The sequence below is a fragment of the Typopeltis vanoorti genome, chromosome 24 (assembly GCF_054136105.1).
Source record: "Typopeltis vanoorti isolate ZY-2024b chromosome 24, IOZ_Tvanoo_1.0, whole genome shotgun sequence".
In the NCBI taxonomy this organism is placed as follows: domain Eukaryota; kingdom Metazoa; phylum Arthropoda; class Arachnida; order Uropygi; family Thelyphonidae; genus Typopeltis; species Typopeltis vanoorti.
Window position 1 is genome coordinate 55920870 of NC_143572.1, and position 20852 is coordinate 55941721.

Consider the following 20852-nt stretch of genomic DNA (forward strand, 5'->3'; position numbering starts at 1 on the left):
CCTTCCATTAAAGCTAATTCACAATCTATAATATCCTGCTGGTCATATATATTAACTGGCAATAAAGCATACCTTGAGTAAGTCTAATTCAATATCAATATACATTATCTCATAAATAGACACACTTGATGTACATTTTCGTTCAGCATTGCCTTTTATTTGAATCTTTTGTTCATATGTAAGTGCTTCTTCTTGTTTATCTTTCCGTCTGCTGGCTCGTTCTTGATTTCCTGCCAAATTTCTATTTTATCCACATCATTCAATTCCATGCCTTATAGAACCCTTGCGACACTCCTTTTTCAATTGCTGACAGTGGACCTCATGGTGGCAGACCCAGATAGAAGATTCCTAAGCCCAAGACTTACAGTGCTTCTCTTATGATTAACAACAATGGACCTCACATGGTGGCAGACTCAGGTAGGAGTCTCTCAGGCAGTCTTTCTCGACATATCGCCTTATAAGAGCTCGAGCTTCTGTTGTATGCATGCATGCGTCTCTCCATATATGGTCGTGTATTGATCCTCGACCACGATGACGTCATACTTCGCGCATCTTTTGAAATTGCCATATATGGCAATTCTTAGAATTATACTTACTGATCGTAAAAAACGTAAAAGTGAACATGATAAGTTACATATCATGAGAGATTTTACAACTTATTCCTTTTTTGTGTGTTACTTGAAGAAATCTTTTATAAATGTTTCCATGGTTGCTGTTCATCTGAACTAGCATCAATAATTCTGTACTCTAATCATGCATAGCCTGTCACGTACCCCTTTATAATTCAACTCTAAACTCATAGAATAAATTTTTTTTCTGCATCGATTTCTTCTGTTGCTGCCTTCTGGAATAGTGTCCCCTCTTGTGCATTTCCCAAGGCACACAATACATAGGCCTTTAAATCAAACATGAACAGCATGGAAAGAGAGAAAGAAGAAATTCTTCTTTCTGTGTCAAATGTCTGCCCATTCATAGTACTAAATTTTCTATAAGTCAACTAACTTTATGAATGGGATCAACATAAAAGGAAAAAGCCATCATTTAAGGAGCATCCTTTTAATTGTGAGCTTACTTCACTGTGCTAATACCGTTACAAAAATGTTTGAGACATAAGAAATGAAACTGAATAATAGTAGTGTTTGGTATACTATGAGAGTGCATAATATTTATTGCTTTGATTAGATTTAATACCAATGTGATGGTGTATTTAAAAAAAGTGATTTAAAATCTATAAGATAAGATTTGATCCAATCAAACCAAAACATAATATCATACAAAACTAAGATTGCATAAAAATAAGAATAAAAAAAAAAAAGTAAAGGTAGCTTAAAAACTGCTGTTATAATTTGTCCTAATATTGAGTATCATATAGGAGCAACACACATGTATATTTGATCTACATGAAATGTTTCCTTTTCTCAAGCCATCATACAATCTGTTATAAATCTTCTCACAATTTATCAGAGACATTTCATGGGTCTGGAAATAATGTTCTAAAAATGTATCAAACCAGGATATCGTGAACAATAAATAAGTATACAAATCAACATTACGAATGACAAAATGAAGTTGTACACACGATCTCTCTCTCTCTCTCTCTGTGTGTGTGTGTGTGTGTAAAAATTGCAGAATTAAAACACTATAAATATTTTTAATTATGCATGATTATACAATATTTTTACTAAATATATATAAAATTACTTCAGGTCAAGCCAGATGTACTATATGTTTGGATTTCTGTTCCTGGTGTTTGTAATATTGATTATCACGTGTTCTGAGACTACAATTTTGCTCTGCTACTTTCATCTCTGTGCGGAGGTAAGTGTATGACTAATGAAACAGTTGAATTTGCTGATCTACTGTAAAACAACTGGGATTTTTATTATGGTATCTGTTCATTTTAAAGGACATTAAAAACAAAGTTAATAAAGCTGTTTTTAAGGCCTTGGAAAAACTAGAATATGATGAAATATCTGTACATTCTTTAAAAATTATTTGTTGACTTATATCATCAATTTCCTGATATGTACTCTCAAAGAGTGTTTAGGCTACTGTGATTTAGTACAGCTACATGATTAAGTTTACATTATTATTAATCTCCTATCAACAATTTTCCTACAAATTAGTTTAGTACTTGTCAGCACAATAATATCATACTGAAATATCCTAACATTTCATGCTTTTAAAGCACTTCTGACTGAATCAATCCACCTAGACCTTGGTCTTTCTCTCAGTCTCTTTCCTGCTATCTTGGCATCAAATACCTGTTTTGTTAATGTTTCCTCACCCATTCTATTTAAGTGGCCATACCACCTCTTCACCAAGTTTCTCTTCCACAATTCTTCTCAACCTCTTTTCACCTATGCTTGCATAAATCTTACCTGAAGCACTTAATAGAGAAATTCCTCTGTAATTCTCATTTAGCTTTATTTCCTTTTTTATAGATGGGAACTATGAGCTCTACTCCAATCATCTGGAATTTGACCTTCTGAAGTGTTGTCACCCATATAACCACTTATATATATATAATATGGGAATCCCACTCATGAAAAGTTGGCCAAATGATTAGTGTATCCACTCTTCAGTCAACAGGTCATGGGTTCGAATCTGCAAATACTTGTAACCTTTGATATGGCACAGTATAATCTTTTGTAATCCTTGCTGCATTAAAACCATAAATCATCATAACTCTTGAAATGTTGTAAATTCAATAGTACATTAGTACTGTAGTAGGCCAAGCATTAGATAATCTAAGTACCCTGATCTAGAGACGAAACATGGAACTTTTTCAGGCCACTCTAGGCATCTAATCAACAGAATGGTGGTTTCACACCTGATGATGAAAATTGTCTCTTACCTGAATTCTTTCATTAACAACCATGAGGAATTCAAATGCACAGCCTGTTGGTTGATGGAGGGAGGAGTGGGTATGCTAACCACTTTGCCAACCAGGCTGATGACTGTTTAGTATGTAAAAAAAAAAATACTAATTTACAACAAAGTGAGCCCATTACCTTGTATTCGTCTCAGTTTCATTTTCTATCAACTAATACGCTTAACTAGGGTTCATAACTTGAGTTTTGTATATTTCAGAAATTAATGAAATTGAAATACTTCAAGAATAAAAAAGCTATATATATGTGCAGAGAATGAAATAGATAGGCTTTGGGTAGTCTGAAAATATGCGAAGCTTATACATTGATTGTTACTCATATTAGTATTTTTTGGATGGAAATGATAAATGATACAACTAAAATAATTTAATTAGTATATTTTACGAAAGTCAAACTGGCATTATCAGAGAACAGTACACAAGAAACGATGTATGCACAAGCTCCACAAGCAAGTGAGATTGAAGTAGAACACAAAGGAAGGCCTGTCTTTTTAAATTGTTCAATGGCTGTTCAATTTCTAAAAATGATGGCTAGCTCAAAAAAATTTCAAAAGCACTTAGTATTTATCCAAACTGATTATGAAAATAAGTAAAGTCAAGGCTGGTGAAGGACCACTATCATAAAGGGAGTAACACATGCACACTCCTAGCCAGGGTTATGGCACATCCCTCTAGTTGGAGAAAATGTTGATATGTGCTGTTGCATATCACTAAACCATTTAGAAGTTCACAGGTGACAGCCCAAGAAGAGTAAAATGACAATAGCTAATGCTTCTCGAGTAGTTACTTCATTTGGCCATCAGAATTTAGAGAATCTTTATTTGGAGATGCAAACATTTTCCATGAATTTTTGCAGAATTGCAGCATTCCACAAACTCTGCTAAAAATTATGCGTACAAGCATTATGAGTCTAGGTTTTGCATGTTTGGGCCTAGCCCAAAACACTGAAGCAATGGAAATTAGTCCTATGGAGCTATAAGTGATGCTGCACTGTTCCAGGTTGGAGAATGCCTTTTTGTTGTTTTGTCCCGTGATGAACTCTGGTGTCATTAATGTAGGGTTGTTTCTTGTGCTATAGATTAGGTCCACTGGTCATAGTGCATGTCCCATTTTGGTAACTTTATGTTACCAACCTTTACACTCTCCAGGGAAGGGAATAACAATAGAGTGGACCCAAACCTGACAGCTATGGTATGAACTGAAACACAAAATTAAGGCTTGACTAAGACAGTTCGCTTCATTAATGGAACTTACTAATACTTTAAAGGAACATAATATAACCACATTCTACCAACTAGCAGAAAGTCTTACATGCACTGAAACAGTTATTTACAGCTAAAGGTAGGACAACGTCATTTTATGTAGACACGTGTCCTGCTTTTAGTAGGATAGTGTTGTACACTGTGTTGCTAAAGTATTTGAAAACCTGCAAATAAAATAAAGATCAAAATGTCACCATTATTTTTAACTTCGTGCTTTTGGTTACAATATATTCTGTAGAGTATTTCATAATTGTACATATCTATTAGAGGCTACCATCTCTAATAGGTCATTAGTCAAGGCAGCTTCCAATAGATCTCATAAAGTTATGAAATACTTTACAAAATATATACTGCCCATAATATTAGAACACCTAACAGAGCGACTAATAACTTGTAAATGAAACAAATACCATGTTAAGTTTGAACTAAAATGACATAGTAACCCAGAACATGATAACAAGAATTCATGTGCATTGCTACATAAAACTGCAAAAAATCAAATCACACTCTTCAACTGTAAATGAGTACTTGGGAGAAAGATAAAGCTTATTACAGTGTGTTTTTATCAGACTTCTGACTTGGCTAGCCAAGCAGATAATACTTCCTTTTTTTTTCAATGAACAGGCCATAGGTACAGATTCCACCTAAAGATGTGTATGTTTTGGAATCTTTTTAGAAAGGTGAATTTCATCACCCAGCATCAAACACAACCATGCTTATAAGAGACCTAGTTCTCTCTATAACAGAGAGAACTAGATTATTTAACTCTTAGCCCACTTACAGTACTAATCTATAAGCTTCTAACATTTTGTTGAGGTCATTCAAAATAGAGTGGTGCTTTCTTCTGATTTTCAATCCACTGGTTTTCATTGATATTACCATTAACAGAGAGGTACTGATTAATACTTCATTTCCTAGACTTGAGAATTCTACAGTGAAGAATCATTCATACATTCCAGCAAGACAGTGCACCCTCTTATAGAGCAAAGTCCATTATGGCTTGCGGTGTAAAGTAGAATGATATATGAACAATTGTCTGGAAAACAGTTAATAATTCCTGGCACATTTCTGTCTTTACAGACAAATGCTGTCTTTATTGAAGACAGAATTCTGACAGATAAATTCTGTCCTGAATATAATCACTCTGACACTATTCACTAATCCCAGCCATATGTTCATATTTTTACTCATCATAGCTTTTTGATAATACCATAAAGTATGCTTTCTCATATACAGACATTCTCTTGGTATTGTGGACACATTTGCCTGAAAACTGCTAAACCCTGCCATGAATACCTTTTTTTTTTTTCCTCCTGGAAACTGGTTTTTAATGCTATATCTCAGAAAAGCATGCTGTAGAACTCTCATTATTTCAGACATCATTATAAGTGTTGAGGATCACAAGATGTCTGACATACCATTATCCTGATACTTTGAAAATCATCAATAGCTATTAATTCGGCTATTAGTGACAGCTTAGTTTGGGAACTGTCTGTCCACCTATTTCCAGAAGTTTGTTAATGCTCAAAGAGAACTTTTATTTACTTTAGTAAGTAAAAAGGAATTAGAAAATTCCTTTTTATTTTATTCTTGGCATTTTCCACTTAAAAGGTCCAAAATTTCATTATTGATAACTTCACAATCATCATACAAAAATAAAGCAATAGTTTATCATTTTTTTTATGTGGACATGTTGTTCTTGGGAAATGCCAAACACATGTTGAGCCATTAGTGATAAAATTATTGGCGATAAAAATCATTCTTGCATCATCTCTTCAGATTTTAAATTTAACAAACCCCACTTCAGGATCTGTGCATTTGTTTTGGATCAAATATAATAGCTAAATTTTTTTTGCCATATTTTATAATCTGAATTTGTGATTTAAAGAATTTTATTTTTCTGGCATTGAGAACAAGTGAAAGGACCGCTTTTCAAGTCTTCTCCATGAAAATGATAACCATGTTCTTGTTATTTGCATAACAAGTGAATGGTAATGCAATTGATTGCATTGGTATCATTGTAAATATAATAACTGTAGCTGTTAAAAGTGGCTGCTTGTTTGGAGGTTGGTTTTATAATAGGATTTCACACAAAAGAACTAGCAAGCCAAATGTTTTATTTGAACAGTTTTGCTATAAGGAAGTGGTAATCTATACCTGTTCCATTCTGCAGATAATGATATGCTCAAGTAGAGTCTAGTTGGTTGAGTGGTTAATGTGTCACACTCTCCAGCTAGCAGGCTGCAGATTCAAATCCTGCTACGAACATGAATGTTCGTAAATGTCTTTAGATGAGAGATGGATTTCAATGCCTGGTGTGAGATCACTGTCCTACATAATTATTGGAGGCCTGGTGGTGTGTGGGGGGGGGTCTTTTAGAGGAGGGCTCCCACATTATGTAAAATATATATATATATATAAATAATAATAAACTCTTAACCCACCCACAATACTGATGTACTTATAGGTTTACAACCTTTTGCAGGTAGTAGTCAAAAAAAAAAAAATCCTCCATCATATTGACTTGTGGCTTTAAAGAAGAATATTTTCTGACTGGTCCCACCAAAAAAGTGAACCTTTCCTCAGTAGCATTTTGCTTTAGATTTAATTGATCCAAAATTTGTGGGCTGCGTAATTGGGAGGTAGTGCTAATAGTAATGGAAGTATTAGATATTTGAATAATATATCATCTTTTTTAGAGTGATAGAACTCAATCATCAAAAAAAAAATTACTGACTATTTGCCATCACCTCAGTCCTCTCCAAAATAATGGAGAAAGTCATCAATAGCCAACTCTTCCACTACTTAAACGCCCACTAATCAATGACCACCAGTACAGATTCTGCTATTCAAGATCCACAGCGGACCTCATAGCTTACATCACCCACCACTGGACATGTTACATGGAAAGGTTTGGAAAACTTGTGCTGTTGCCCTTGACATTTCCAACACCTTGGACCATGTGCAGCATTGTGGCCTGCTTAACAAATTGCCATACTCTGTAATTGGGTAGCCAGCTTTCTCTCTAGTTGTTATCTGCAACTCCTAGTAGATGGCTCCTTCTCTTTAAGCTTCACCATCAATGCTGGAGTGCATCCTATCACCTACTGTCTTTCTCTTGTTCATTAATGACCTACTTGCAATCACTAATCCTATCTGCAACTTTGCTGACAATAGTACTCTTCACTCATTCTACTCATTCGACAAACCAAGCAGTACTCTGACATACCAGGCTACAAGATCTACAGCCAGTGCCTTAAACATTGATCTTCATACTATTCTTCAATGCGGTGAGGACAATGCTTGGATTAACATTTACCTCCAATCTCTCCTGATATAACACATCACATCAGTAGCCTCCTCAGCATCCAAGTAACTAGGATTAGAATTTGGATTTGGCAAATTAAACATTATTCTTGTGCTAACGTGTATATATTTCTAATCATTATGTCACAAGTATCGTTAAAAAATCAAGTAACCAGGATGCTGAGGAGGCTACTCCTCAGCATCTAAGTAACCATGCTTAGAATACTGCTTACATGTTTGGGGTTGTGCACCTAACACTTCCATTAAAATCCTTGATGCTCTCCAGAAATGAGCAATTAGGCTCATTGATGATCCTTTTTTTACAAATTCACTGCAACCTCTATCTCACAGATGAGTGTTTCAGCACTGTGTCTATTCTACAGTTACTTCCATGGGAATTGTCTATCATTCTTTCACTATCAGCACTTGTTAATACAAGAGCTGCCCAGCATCCCTTTACTGTGCAACTGCAAACACACTGAACCTGCTTCTCCTCTTCCTCTTTTATTCCATCCACCTCTGTCCTCTGGAACAGCTTTTCTCATTCATGAAGTATTCCTAAGCAATTACAACTTGCAACTCTTAAAAAAAAAAAACACTTCTATCCCAGTCCTCATCTGTGCCCCACACACAGCACTGATGTGCTTATAGATCTCTTGCCCTCTCAAGTATGGGGTCAATATGAAAAAAAAAAAAAAAATGCATAGGAATAGGTAAACCAAATTTGCTATTCGAGTGCAGAATGTATTCTGTGATGTTGAGGTAATGCAAGCACAAGGATGATGTGACACATGCCATTTGTTTGGAAAGACTTCAGTTTCATTTTGTTAGCCAGTCTCACTAAGCCAACAGGTTTTTTTTTTTTTTTTTTTTGATGATGATGAAATACTTGTATTTCATCATCATCATGCATATCAAGGATTTAGGCCTAGCATGGCCTGTTCCGGCCTTAGAAGTCATCGTTTAAGAGGACGGTTCTCTTTTCTTTTACCTAATGGCTTGTACTTTAAGGCTTGTTTTGGTAATCTTTCTGTTTTCATTGTTTGAATGTGTTCCATCCATTTCTTATACTTGTATTTGCTTCTATGAAACAAGGTAGGCTTTGCCGATTTTTAGCAGATCACGTACAAGTATCAAAAGCATGGACTACAAGTCTTGAGTAGTTGTGTTGGTAGTACCAGAGTCTTTGTGCTTAGAGATCAGGCCTTCTAGGGATTGCACTTTAGGCTTTCTTTGCTTCTATGCTTCAGTCTTACTCACGAAGGACCTGCACATGCATATCTGTATCCCTGATGATACCAATTTGATTGATGACATACAGGAAATAGTAATTAAATCATTTTTTAATTTTCGTATACTCTGCCATCTCTCCTTTCTAAAAATACCAATCATGAACTTTGACAGAACTTTCAAATTGTTCATAGTATGACTGTTTATCATGAATGTTGTTGACAATATGTATGAGCTACTAACTTTTGAATCATTGCTAATATGGAAAAAATATCAGTAGTAACAATATCAAGCAATGTCTAATAACAATGTGTACTGATCAAACAGTACACATTATTAGGTATTAGTTTTTCATAATGAAAGAGAACAAATTTTTTTTGCATTTACTACTACTATAATGACCTGAAGAAAGATAATGAGAGAGACACCAGCACCAGTAAGTAGTTTTTTTTTTGTAACCTCTTGTTTTTAACTCCAGAACTCAGCCTGCCAATTTTCAGAAAGTTAGGACTAAAACAATCTGACTGCTTCTATTCAGAATGAAAGTCATTATAGAATTTAATTTATTTCATTCCATTAAAAAATAGTTAGATTTTTAGAGATACATCTGTTTGCCTTTACATTACAGTAAATTTTAGCATAGTGTGCATTTCGCTAGCAAAACAAAGTTACAAACTGATATCCAGTTGCTAGTTGCAGCTAAAAAAAATACATGTGAATATTTGGTCTATAAACACTGTTTCTATTGATGTGCCTACTTTAATATACTTTTTTTATTTTTGTAACTATTGCTGGAAGTGTTAAATAGACACTAAATTGTTTAATTTATTATTTGAAATACATAAAATTTCTTTATAAAACTTTATCTTGCAGGATTATCACTGGTGGTGGCGTTCATTTTTGACGAGTGGCTTCACAGCTTTTTATCTATTTATCTACTGTGTTCACTACTTTATCACCAAGCTAAACATCACAGGAATAACATCAACATTCCTTTATTTTGGTTATACCTTCATTATGGTATTCCTCTTCTTCTTATTGACAGGTAAGTAATTGTTTTGAGTAATGAAACAATCATGTTATGAATCTGGTGAAAAGGTAATAATGTACACTTTGAGATCAGACTGTTTGATTGTCTGGGGATGGAAAAGTGAAGTTTGCCCAACCAGGTGTGTCAAGTAGACTGTAGATGCAAGTATATGGAAAAGCCAGTAGGTAATTTGTTATATCTATGTGCAAATGCCAGGAACAAAGGAGTATAGTTCATTGTCTTGGTGAATACATTTTGGCCCAAGATTATTGACATTGAGTGTAAAGAGTATAGTATTTTTAGGAAGGACAGAAGAGATTTGGCAGGTAGGGACTATACTGCTAATGATACCTGGTGAATTGTCCAGTTATAGAGGCTTATGAAAGATAATAGTAATGGCCTATGTAGCAGTGAGTTTGAGGCTATCTGGTGTGAAGTTAAGACTCATAGGATTAAGTATATGGTGGGGTATATACTTCAAACCTGGTGGTTCAGCTGGTGGGGCAATGCAATGCATTGGAAAATTACCCTGATGGGCACTAAGCAAGTAATCATTATGAGTGACTTAAATTATCCAAACAAAAATCCATCAGTTGTTGCAATACAGCTTTTTCAAGAAGCAACTCAAGGTCAAAGAGCGTTAGATTTGATCACAATGTTAGAAGGGTCTCAGTTAATAATGTGATTGTTTTACCATCCATTGGTGACCATGATCATGCTGTACAATCCTGGGAAGTAGCTGGCTATATGGAGGGTCCAATTAGATTGCATGAATGTGTCCCTAGAATTCAAAGAACAATAGGCGGGAGTGAAATTAAATTAAAATGTGAAATCTTATTAAACAAGAGATCCATAAGAAGATATGAGAGGGATATTGTGAAAATAAGAGTGAAAGAAGTTATGAAATATATACACTCAGTGGACAAAACATTAGAGATTGGGATGATGGGAAGTTGACACTATCATCCCCTGCGCAGAGTGAAACGTACTCATACCAAATGCAGATGGTAAATCGGCAGACATCAGAGCTTCCCAGTGTATCGCAATTGACAAACATGGGTAAATGTGGCAATCTTAAAAAGTGACTTTAATCATCGACGTATTATCAGCACGAGACAGATGGGTCATTCTATTGCCCAAATGGTAAGAACCTTGGGGTTCTCAAGGGTCTACTATGAGTATACCATCAACAGACGTACCAGCACCCAGTGAGCAATTGGTGGACAACCACATGCATCGATGACTGGGGTCAGTGTAGACTGTTCAGGCTCATATAGACCAACTTGCAGGACCACAGCAGCACAAATCGCATCCAGTTTCAATGTCAGAGGTCCAAGCAGCATCAGAAAGCAAATGGTGCAGTGTACCCTGCATACCATGGACTATGGGAGCCAACACCCTAATCTTGTACCACTGTTGACAACTCGTCATCAGCCATTGTACCTTGCCTGGTGTCGGGACCATCAAAACTGGACCTCTGCAGAGTGAACCAGAGTTGTGTAGTCTGATGAATTCCATTATCAGTTGTACCAAGCTGATGGGAGGGTGCAGGTGTCGGCTCTGTGATGGTTTGGGGAGCCTTCTCTATGACACATTTGGTATCTCTTAGTGTGTCTGGAGAGGTCCTTAAATGCTGAGAGCTACCAGAATGTGCTGGCTGATCACCTACACACTTTCATGGCCTTCACGCATCTTGCAGCTGATGGTCTGTTTCTGCAGGACAATACACTGTCTGACCAAGCTACAACTACCCAGGCATGGCTCAAAGAACACTCATCTGAGTTTGGAACTATCCAGAGCCCCCCTCTTCCCAAGGTCATCATCATCATCAAATTCCTGCCATGTACCCTCAAGGGGTGTACAGGATATGACAGTACTACATGAAAAAATTACATCATTACTAACTTCCTATCTACAATTTTCCTCCAAATCAGTCTGTTACTTGTCAAGACTCCAACATTATCAGATCTTATATTTCTATTGTCTAACGCACTTTGTACCGTATCAATCCACCTATATCTTGGTCTTCCTCTGGGTCGTTTTCCTGCCAACCTGGCAGAGAACACTTGTTTTGCTAATCTTTCCTCTCCCATTCTATTTAAGTGACCATACCACCCGAGATTAGCTCTGCTAACGCATTCCTGGATGCTGACAATGTCAAGTTCTTTCCTAATATCCTCATTTTTGATATGATATTGCCATCGATGACATCTGTTCACGCCTCTAATCTTTCTCAGGACTCTCATATCTGCGGTCTCTAGTCTTTGGTCAAGTGTTTTACTTCTGACCCAGCTCTCAGATCCATAAGTTAAAACTGGTTTGAACACTGTCTTGTATACAGCTAATTTAGTGTTCCGACTAATTTCTCTCTTATTCCATATGAATTTATTCAATTGACTTCCCACCATACCAGCTTTGCTGATTCTGTTGTCTATTTCTATATTTAATTTACTATCTTCAGTAAAAATCGTGCCTAAGTAACTGAAATGTTTTACTTGTTCCACAGGTTCTCCATTCACAACACAGTTGACATTTTCAACGATTCTGCCTATTTTCATTGTCTTTGTCTATTTATTGCTGACCTTCATACCATATCTATTTCAACAGCTATTCAATTTAGTCAGATAATCTAGCAGACTTGAAGTGGATTTATTTAGAAGTATAACATCATCCGCATAAAGCAAAGAGCTGACATTAACATCTCCAATTTTGATATCAGGTTTAATACCACTTTCCTTCATAATGTGATCCATATAGATAATGAATAACAGAGGGGATAATGTACATCCTTGTCTCACACCAGATTTAATATTAAACCATCTTCCTGTACTTCCTTCAATTCTAACTGTTGACTTACAACTCAAATAAAGACTAAGTATTGCTTGATATAATGCCCCATTGACACCATATAACTGCAGCGTATTGAATGGCTTCTCTCTTGGCACCTTGTCATATGCCTTTTCCAAATCGACAAAACTTAAATACAGATCTTTGTTATATTCCCATGCTTTCTCAACTATTTGTCGTAAAGTGAAGATCTGATCCTGACAGCCTCTATTTGGCCTGAATCCAGCTTGTTCTTCACCAAGCTTTTCTTCCACAATTCTTCTCAACCGTTTCTCAAGTATACTTGCATAGATCTTACCAGGAACACTCAGTAGGGAAATACCTCTGTAATTCTTACATTCAGTTTTATTTCCCTTTTTATATATGGGTACTATGAGAGCTCTACTCCAGTCACGGGAATTCGACCCTCAGTTCAGGCTTTCTGAACTATGCAGTGCAGCCACTGTAAAACTTTTATACCACCATACTTCAGCATTTCTGGTCGAATATCATCTACTCCTGCTGCCTTTCCACATTTCAAGCCTTTGATGGCTTTTTCTATGAAATTATACCATACCTTCAAGTATGGATATGTATTCCTGACTGCATGCCTGTTGAGTATTTTTTATCACTGTGCTGTCATCACTGCTTGTTTCATTTAGCAGTTTTTCAAAGTAATTACTCCATACTTCAAGGATATCTTTTTCTCCTGTTTTAATGTCACCTTTATCATCTCTAACTCCTGTTACAGCACTGTTTCCTCCATTCCTAAGCTTCTTCAACAACCTCCAGAATATTTTGCCACCTTCTTGATATTTATTTTCTATATTCTTGCCAAAGTCAAAGGGGTGCTTAAGGGTCAAAGCTGTATAACTGAGAGGAGACCTCCACATAGCCTTTAAAGGAATGCGGAGAACCGACCAGGGCTTCTGACCTAATGTCCAATCCTCACCTTCTAGTGGTGCACCCTGTTGGGTATCTACTTTGATACTGAACGAACGAGGATGGGCTGGCAATTTGGGATTTAGCCGACCAAATTGTATTCTTATTGGTTAAACCAAAATAAAAAATGATGGTACAACATGACAAAATTTCATGCCAGCTGGGGCGTCGCCCGGTTAAACAAGGCCCTCGTTGTTTTCGCAGGGAACCAGGGCGAACAGCGAAAACTCAGCTACTGGAACAAATCTGAAAACAAACCCCAACTCAACATCACCAGAGTTAAAGATCGGTACTATCAACGTAAGAAGCCTGAATGGCAAAGAAATGGAGCTAGCTGAGGAATTAGATAAGTACCAGATCTACATAATAGGGGTGACTGAAACAAAAAAGACAAAAACTGGTGAGATCTTTCTGAGCAATAAATACAAAATGTTATATTCAGGCAATGACAATCAAGGAAAAGAAGGAGTAGCCATAGTATTCAACACAAAATATGAGGATAATCTTCTTGAATGGCAGTCAGTCTCAAGTAGAGTAATGTGGGCAAATATGAGAATGGGGAACTGGACAATGAGACGTATTTGTGCCTATGGTCCCACAGAAGGTTCTACTAAGGTACAAGTGGAGGAATTTTTTGAAGCTTTAGAAAAAGCAACTGACACAATGAAAAAGGAAAAGTTGGTCCTTGTTGGGGTTCTAAATAGCAGAGTAGGAAATGATTGTGAGACATATAAAAATATTTTGGGAAAATTTGGAGAAAAGAGCAAAGCTCATAATAATGGCAAATATCTGTTGGATTTCTGCTCAGGACATGGACTGGTTATTACTAACACCATGTTCCAACATAAAAATGTGCATAAATTCACATGGAGAGAAGAGGCTAGGAATAAGAAAAATCTCATTGACTATGTTATTGTTAATAGTGATGTTTTCTCCCTGGTGCAGGATCCCAGAGTGTACAGAGGATTTGAAATTGGAAGCGATCACTATTTAGTCTTGAGCAGGATAAAATTGAATTTCATATTGAAAAGAATAACATGTAAGAAAGTTTTAAAGCGAATAAAAGTTGAGCAGCTCTCAGATGTGAATTGCAGACTAAAATACAGAAAGATTATTGAAAAGAAAATGAAAGAGTTTGAGAACAGGAATCAAACCTTGGAGATTCAGTGGCAAACTCTGAAGAAAACATTGATTGATTCTGCCAGAGAGGCATGTGGTGAGGTTTTTTGCAAGGATAAAAAAAATCAGAACTCCCTGGTGGACAGGAAGTTAAAGAGGCAGTGAAGGAAAAGAAGAAAGCATATCAAAAGTTCCTGGCAAATAAGTCAGCTTTTACTCTTACAGAATACAGAGACAAATGTAAGAAAGCTAAACTGTGTGTAAAACTAGCTAAACAAAAGTCATAGGAGGACTTTGGCAAGAATATAGAAAATAAATATCAAGAAGGTGGCAAAATATTTTGGCGGTTGTTGAAGACGCTTAGGAATGGAGGAAAGAGTGCTGTAAAAGGAGTTAGAGATGATAAAGGTGACATGAAAACAGGAGAAAAAGATATCCTTGAAGTATGGAGTAATTACTTTGAAAAACTGCTAAATGAAACAAGCAGTGATGACAGCACAGTGATAAAAAACACTCAACAGGCATGCAGTCAAGAATACATATCCATACTTGAAGTAGAAAAAGCCATCATAGACTTGAAATGTGGAAAGGCAGCAGGAGTAGATGATATTCGACCAGAAATGCTGAAGTATGGTGGTATAAAAGTTTTACAGTGGCTGCACTGCATAGTTCAGAAAGCCTGGACTGAGGGACGAATTCCTGATGACTTGAGTAGAGCTCACATAGTACCCATATATAAAAAGGGAAATAAAACTGAATGTGAGAATTACAGAGGTATTTCCCTACTGAGTGTTCCTGGCAAGATCTATGCAAGTATACTTGAGAAACGGTTGAGAAGAATTGTGGAAGAAAAGCTTGGTGAAGAACAAGCTGGATTCAGGCCAAATAGAGGCTGCTGTCAGGATCAGATCTTCACTTTACGACAAATAGTTGAGAAAGCATGGGAATATAACAAAGATCTGTATTTAAGTTTTGTCGATTTGGAAAAGGTATATGACAAGATGCCAAGAGAGAAGCTATTCAATACGCTGCAGTTATATGGTGTCAATGGGGCATTATATCAAGCAATACTTAGTCTTTATTTGAGTTGTAAGTCAGCAGTTAGAATTGAAGGAAGTACAGGAAGATGGTTTAATGTTAAATCTGGTGTGAGACAAGGATGTACATTATCCCCTCTGTTATTCATTATCTATATGGATCACATTATGAAGGAAAGTGGTATTAAACTTGATATCAAAATTGGAGATGTTAATGTCAACTCTTTGCTTTATGCGGATGATGTTATACTTCTAAATAAATCCGCTACAAGTCTGCAAGATTCTCTGACTAAATTGAATATCTGTTGTAATAGATATGGAATGAAGGTCAGCAATAAAAAGACAAAGACAATGGCAGAATCGTTGAGAATGTCAACTGTGTTGTGAATGGAGAACCTGTGGAACAAGTAAAACATTTCAGTTACTTAGGCACGATTTTTACTGAAGATGGTAAATTAAATATAGAAATAGACAACAGAATCAACAAAGCTGGTATGGTAGGAAGTCAATTGAATAAATTCAAGTAGTAAGACTTATACGTTGGTTAGACATAACTGGTAATTAGTTTACGGAATTAACAACGCATATAAAGTATATTAATTAAAGGTAACTTTAATGAATAACTTCTATATTTCGGCAATGTCACATTGCCATCTTCAGAACGTAAAGATATGGTATGTGCACTCAGGAACTAACACAAAGCAAATGAGGAAGAAAGCAAGAAACTAATATTGTTCCTAAAGTCCTAATGGTGCCCTCTTGTGGGCTAATTTGGTAGTCTTGGCAATTGGGCTGAAGTTCTCATAATGAAAGTCTCCCAAATTTCGGGCCGTTTCAAGCACCCAAATTTGTTGAGGTTAGGAACGTTTTTTAGAGCTGCTGAAGATTCTTTGAATAATCTTTCGTATTTAAACTTGCTGCGATGGATTATTTTTGTTTTCTTCCAGCGAATTTTATGGTGGGTATCTAAGGCATGGTCTGCCAGCCCAGAGCGGTTGTACTGGTGAAACCGGATGTAGTCTTGGTGTTCTGAAATCCTGATATTTGTTGTTCTGCCTGTTTGGCCAAAGTAGGACAATTTGCAGCTGCAAGGGATATGGTATACACCAGGTAGGTCTAGGGGAAGTGGTTGGTGTTTGGTAGAGCGGATAATGGATGCCAACTTTTTATATGGTCTGTAACAGGAAGTAAGGTCATATTTTTTGAGGATATTGGTTATTTTTTCAGAGGTGCCCTGGATGTATGGGATGGTAATAGACTTGGTGTAATCTTTATTGTGGATGGGGGGGAGGGTGGTTGTGGTTTACAGGTTTTAGTATTTTTTGGATTTTTTTGGGGTTATAGCCATTGGCTGAGAAAGTGTTGAGGATGTGGTTTAGTTAAATAGTCAGGGCCTTGTCATCTGAGCATATTAATTTTGCCCTGTTATATAGTGTTTTTATCACCCCATATTGTTGTGAGGGGTGGGTGGGATTGCTGGTGAATGTATCTGCCAGTGTGGGTGGGTTTTCTGTAAACAGAGAAAACCAAAGATCCATCAAGCTGGCGGGTGATTAAAGTGTCTAGGAAGGGGAGGGTGTTGTTTTCCTCTTTTTCTAAGGTGAACTGGAAGTGTGTTAGGAAGGAGTGGAGTGTGTCTGAGCCATGTGGCCAAATAGCAAACACATCATCTACATAACGAAGCCAAATAGTGGGTTTTTGTGGGGCAGAGTTTAAGGCTTTCTCTTCAAATGTCTCCATAAAGAAATTGGCCAAGGGTGGGGAAAGTGGTGAACCCATGGCTGTCCCCTCTATCTGTTTGTAGAACTTTCCTTGCCAAACGAAATAGCCTGAGTTCATTGTGAACTGAAATAGGGCTGAGATATCGGGAGGAAACTTGGCTTGGATGAGCTCAAGTGTTTCTTTGAGTGGGACATTAGTGAATAGGGAGGAGACGTCAAAACTGACCATTATGTCAGTGTGTTGGAGTGTGAGGTTTTCTATACTGGCTTTAAAGTGGGCTGAGTTTTTTATGTGTGATGGTGTGTTGCCAGTGTAGTGTGTGAGCGTTTTGGCTAAATGTTTGGCTAATTTATGTGGGGGAATGAATACCATCCACTATGGGACGCAATGGCACATTTTGTTTATGTATTTTTAGGAGTCCATATAATTGGGGGGGTCTAGAGTTATAAGGTTTAAGTTTGTTGGTGACTTCCACAGGCCAAGAAGTGACTTTCTTAAGGAGTCTGTGGATAGTTCTAATCTGAGAGCTGGTCGGATTATATTCAATGGGGAGGTAAGTAGTACGGTCTCGTACTAAAGAATTTAGCTTACCTTTGTAGTCTTTTTGATTGGGTACCACAGTGGCGCTTCCCTTATCTGCTTTGGTGATTACTATTTTTTTGTTGTTTTTCAATTCTTGTAGGGCTGTATATTCGTTTTTGGATAAGTTGGATTTTGGAGGTTTGGCTTTAGTGAGAACACCGACTACATCCAGTCTCACGTTCGCGATATGGTTAGGCAGGTTGCGAATTCCATGCTCTATTTGGATCATGATTTCTTCAGCAGGTATCCTTTTAGGAGCTAGGGCGAAATTGTGACCACGTGAAAGTGCGGTGAGTGCTTCAAGCTTTAAAACTGCCGACGAGAGGTTGACTACAGTGTTGAGTGGTGGCTGGGGTACAGAAGTAGAAGTCTTTGTCAGGTTTTCGTATTTTTTCACGTGCCGACTACGTATTTTTTCGAATTCCTTTCTTGCCGATGTGCATGAGATGTCATGAAGTATAGACCATAGATCAAGGCTGAGTGTATTAGAAAGCTCTTCCTCTAGCGCCCGTAAGGTTTTGTTTTCATCGGCAAGGAGAACGCGCGTCGCGGTAATTTGTTCTCTTAACAGGGCGAAGCTAGTGTGGTTATAAATGCGTAGAGCTTTCTTGGAAGTGAAACGGTGCTTCAATTTGACACAATTAGGGATCACTTTGTTATCCCGGCAGCGTTTTAGGAACGTCAGACGATTTATTTGCCTCGATATCTTCAACCTCAATTTGCCGTATTGACGGGCCTTTTGTGCGATTGCATCTCCGTGGATGATCATGATTCTAGTAGTAAGACTTATACGTTGGTTAGACATAACTGGTAATTAGTCTAACAAAGACAAAACTGGTAATTATGTCTAACCAACGTATAAGTCTTACTACTAGAATCATGATCATCCACGGAGATGCAATCGCACGAAAGGCCCGTCAATACGGCAAAATGAGGTTGAAGATATTGAGGCAAATAAATCGTCTGACGTTCCTAAAACGCTGCCGGGATAACAAAGTGATCCCTAATTGTGTCAAATTGAAGCACCGTTTCACTTCCGAGAAAGCTCTACGCATTTATAACCGCACTAGCTTCGCCCTGTTAAGAGAACAAATTACCGCAGCGCGCGTTCTCCTTGCCGATGAAAACAAAACCTTACGGGCGCTAGAGGAAGAGCTTTCTAATACACTCGGCCTTGATCTACGGTCTATACTTCATGACATCTCATGCACATCGGCAAGAAAGGAATTCGAAAAAATACGTAGTCGGCACGTGAAAAAATACGAAAACCTGACAAAGACTTCTACTTCTGTACCCCAGCCACCACTCAACACTGTAGTCAACCTCTCGTCGGCAGTTTTAAAGCCTGAAGCACTCACCGCACTTTCACGTGGTCACAATTTCGCCCTAGCTCCTAAAAGGATACCTGCTGAAGAAATCATGATCCAAATAGAGCGTGGAATTCGCAACCTGCCTAACCATATCGCCAACAACGTGAGACTGGATGTAGTCGGTGTTCTCACTAAAGCCAAACCTCCAAAATCCAACTTATCCAAAAACGAATATACAGCCCTACAAGAATTGAAAAACAACAAAAAAATAGTAATCACCAAAGCTGATAAGGGAAGCACCACTGTGGTACTCAATCAAAAGACTACAAAGGTAAGCTAAATTCTTTAGTACGAGACCGTACTACTTACCTCCCCATTGAATATAATCCGACCAGCTCTCAGATTAGAACTATCCACAGACTCCTTAAGAAAGTCACTTCTTGGCCTGTGGAAGTCACCAACAAACTTAAACCTTATAACTCTAGACCCCCCCGATTATATGGACTCCCAAAAATACATAAACAAAATGTGCCATTGCGTCCCATAGTGGATGGCATTGATTCCCCCACATATAAATTAGCCAAACATTTAGCCAAAACGCTCACACACTACACTGGCAACACACCATCACACATAAAAAACTCGGCCCACTTTAAAGCCAGTATAGAAAACCTCACACTCCAACACACTGACATAATGGTCAGTTTTGACGTCTCCTCCCTATTCACTAATGTCCCACTCAAAGAAACCCTTGAGCTCATCCAAGCCAAGTTTCCTCCCGATATTTCAGCCCTATTTCAGTTCACAATGAACTCAGGCTATTTCGTTTGGCAAGGAAAGTTCTACAAACAGATAGAGGGGACAGCCATGGGTTCACCACTTTCCCCACCCTTGGCCAATTTCTTTATGGAGACATTTGAAGAGAAAGCCTTAAACTCTGCCCCACAAAACCCCACTATTTGGCTTCGTTATGTGGATGATGTGTTTGCTATTTGGCCACATGGCTCAGACACACTCCACTCCTTCCTAACACACTTAAACAACCAACATCCCAGAGTCCAGTTCACCTTAGAAAAAGAGGAAAACAACACCCTCCCCTTCCTAGACACTTTAATCACCCGCCAGCTTGATGGATCTTTGGTTTTCTCTGTTTACAGAAAACCCACCCACACTGGCAGATACATTCACCAGCAATATCCCCCCTGACAACAATATGGGGTGATAAAAACACTATATAACAGAGCAAAATTAGTCTGCTCAGATGACAAGGCCCTGACTATTGAACTAAACCACATCCTCAACACTTTCTTAGCCAATGGCTATAACCCCAAAAAAATCCAAAAAATACTAAAACCTGTAAACCACAACCACCCTCCACAATAAAGATTACACCAAGTCTATCACCATCCCCTACATCTAGGGCACCTCTGAAAAAATAACCAATATCCTAAAAAAATATGACCATACTTCCTGTTACAGACTGTATAAAAAGTTGGCATCCCTTATCCGCTCTACCAATGACCAACCACTTCCCCTAGACCTACCTGGTGTATACCAGGTCCCTTGCAGTTGCAAATTGTCCTACTTTGGCCA

At 37.5% G+C, this 20852-nt stretch overlaps 1 protein-coding gene across 1 annotated transcript in view; it reads left to right on the forward strand.

The window, feature by feature from the left end:
* The window catches only part of TM9SF2 (transmembrane 9 superfamily protein member 2), a 152339-nt gene that overhangs the window by 117406 nt on the left and 14081 nt on the right, over positions 1–20852 (forward strand). The window contains exons 16-17 of the mRNA XM_090413959.1: positions 1707–1818; positions 9565–9736. Of these exons, the coding sequence (XP_090270085.1) occupies positions 1707–1818; positions 9565–9736 (284 nt within the window). The remainder of the gene's footprint in view (positions 1–1706; positions 1819–9564; positions 9737–20852) is intronic.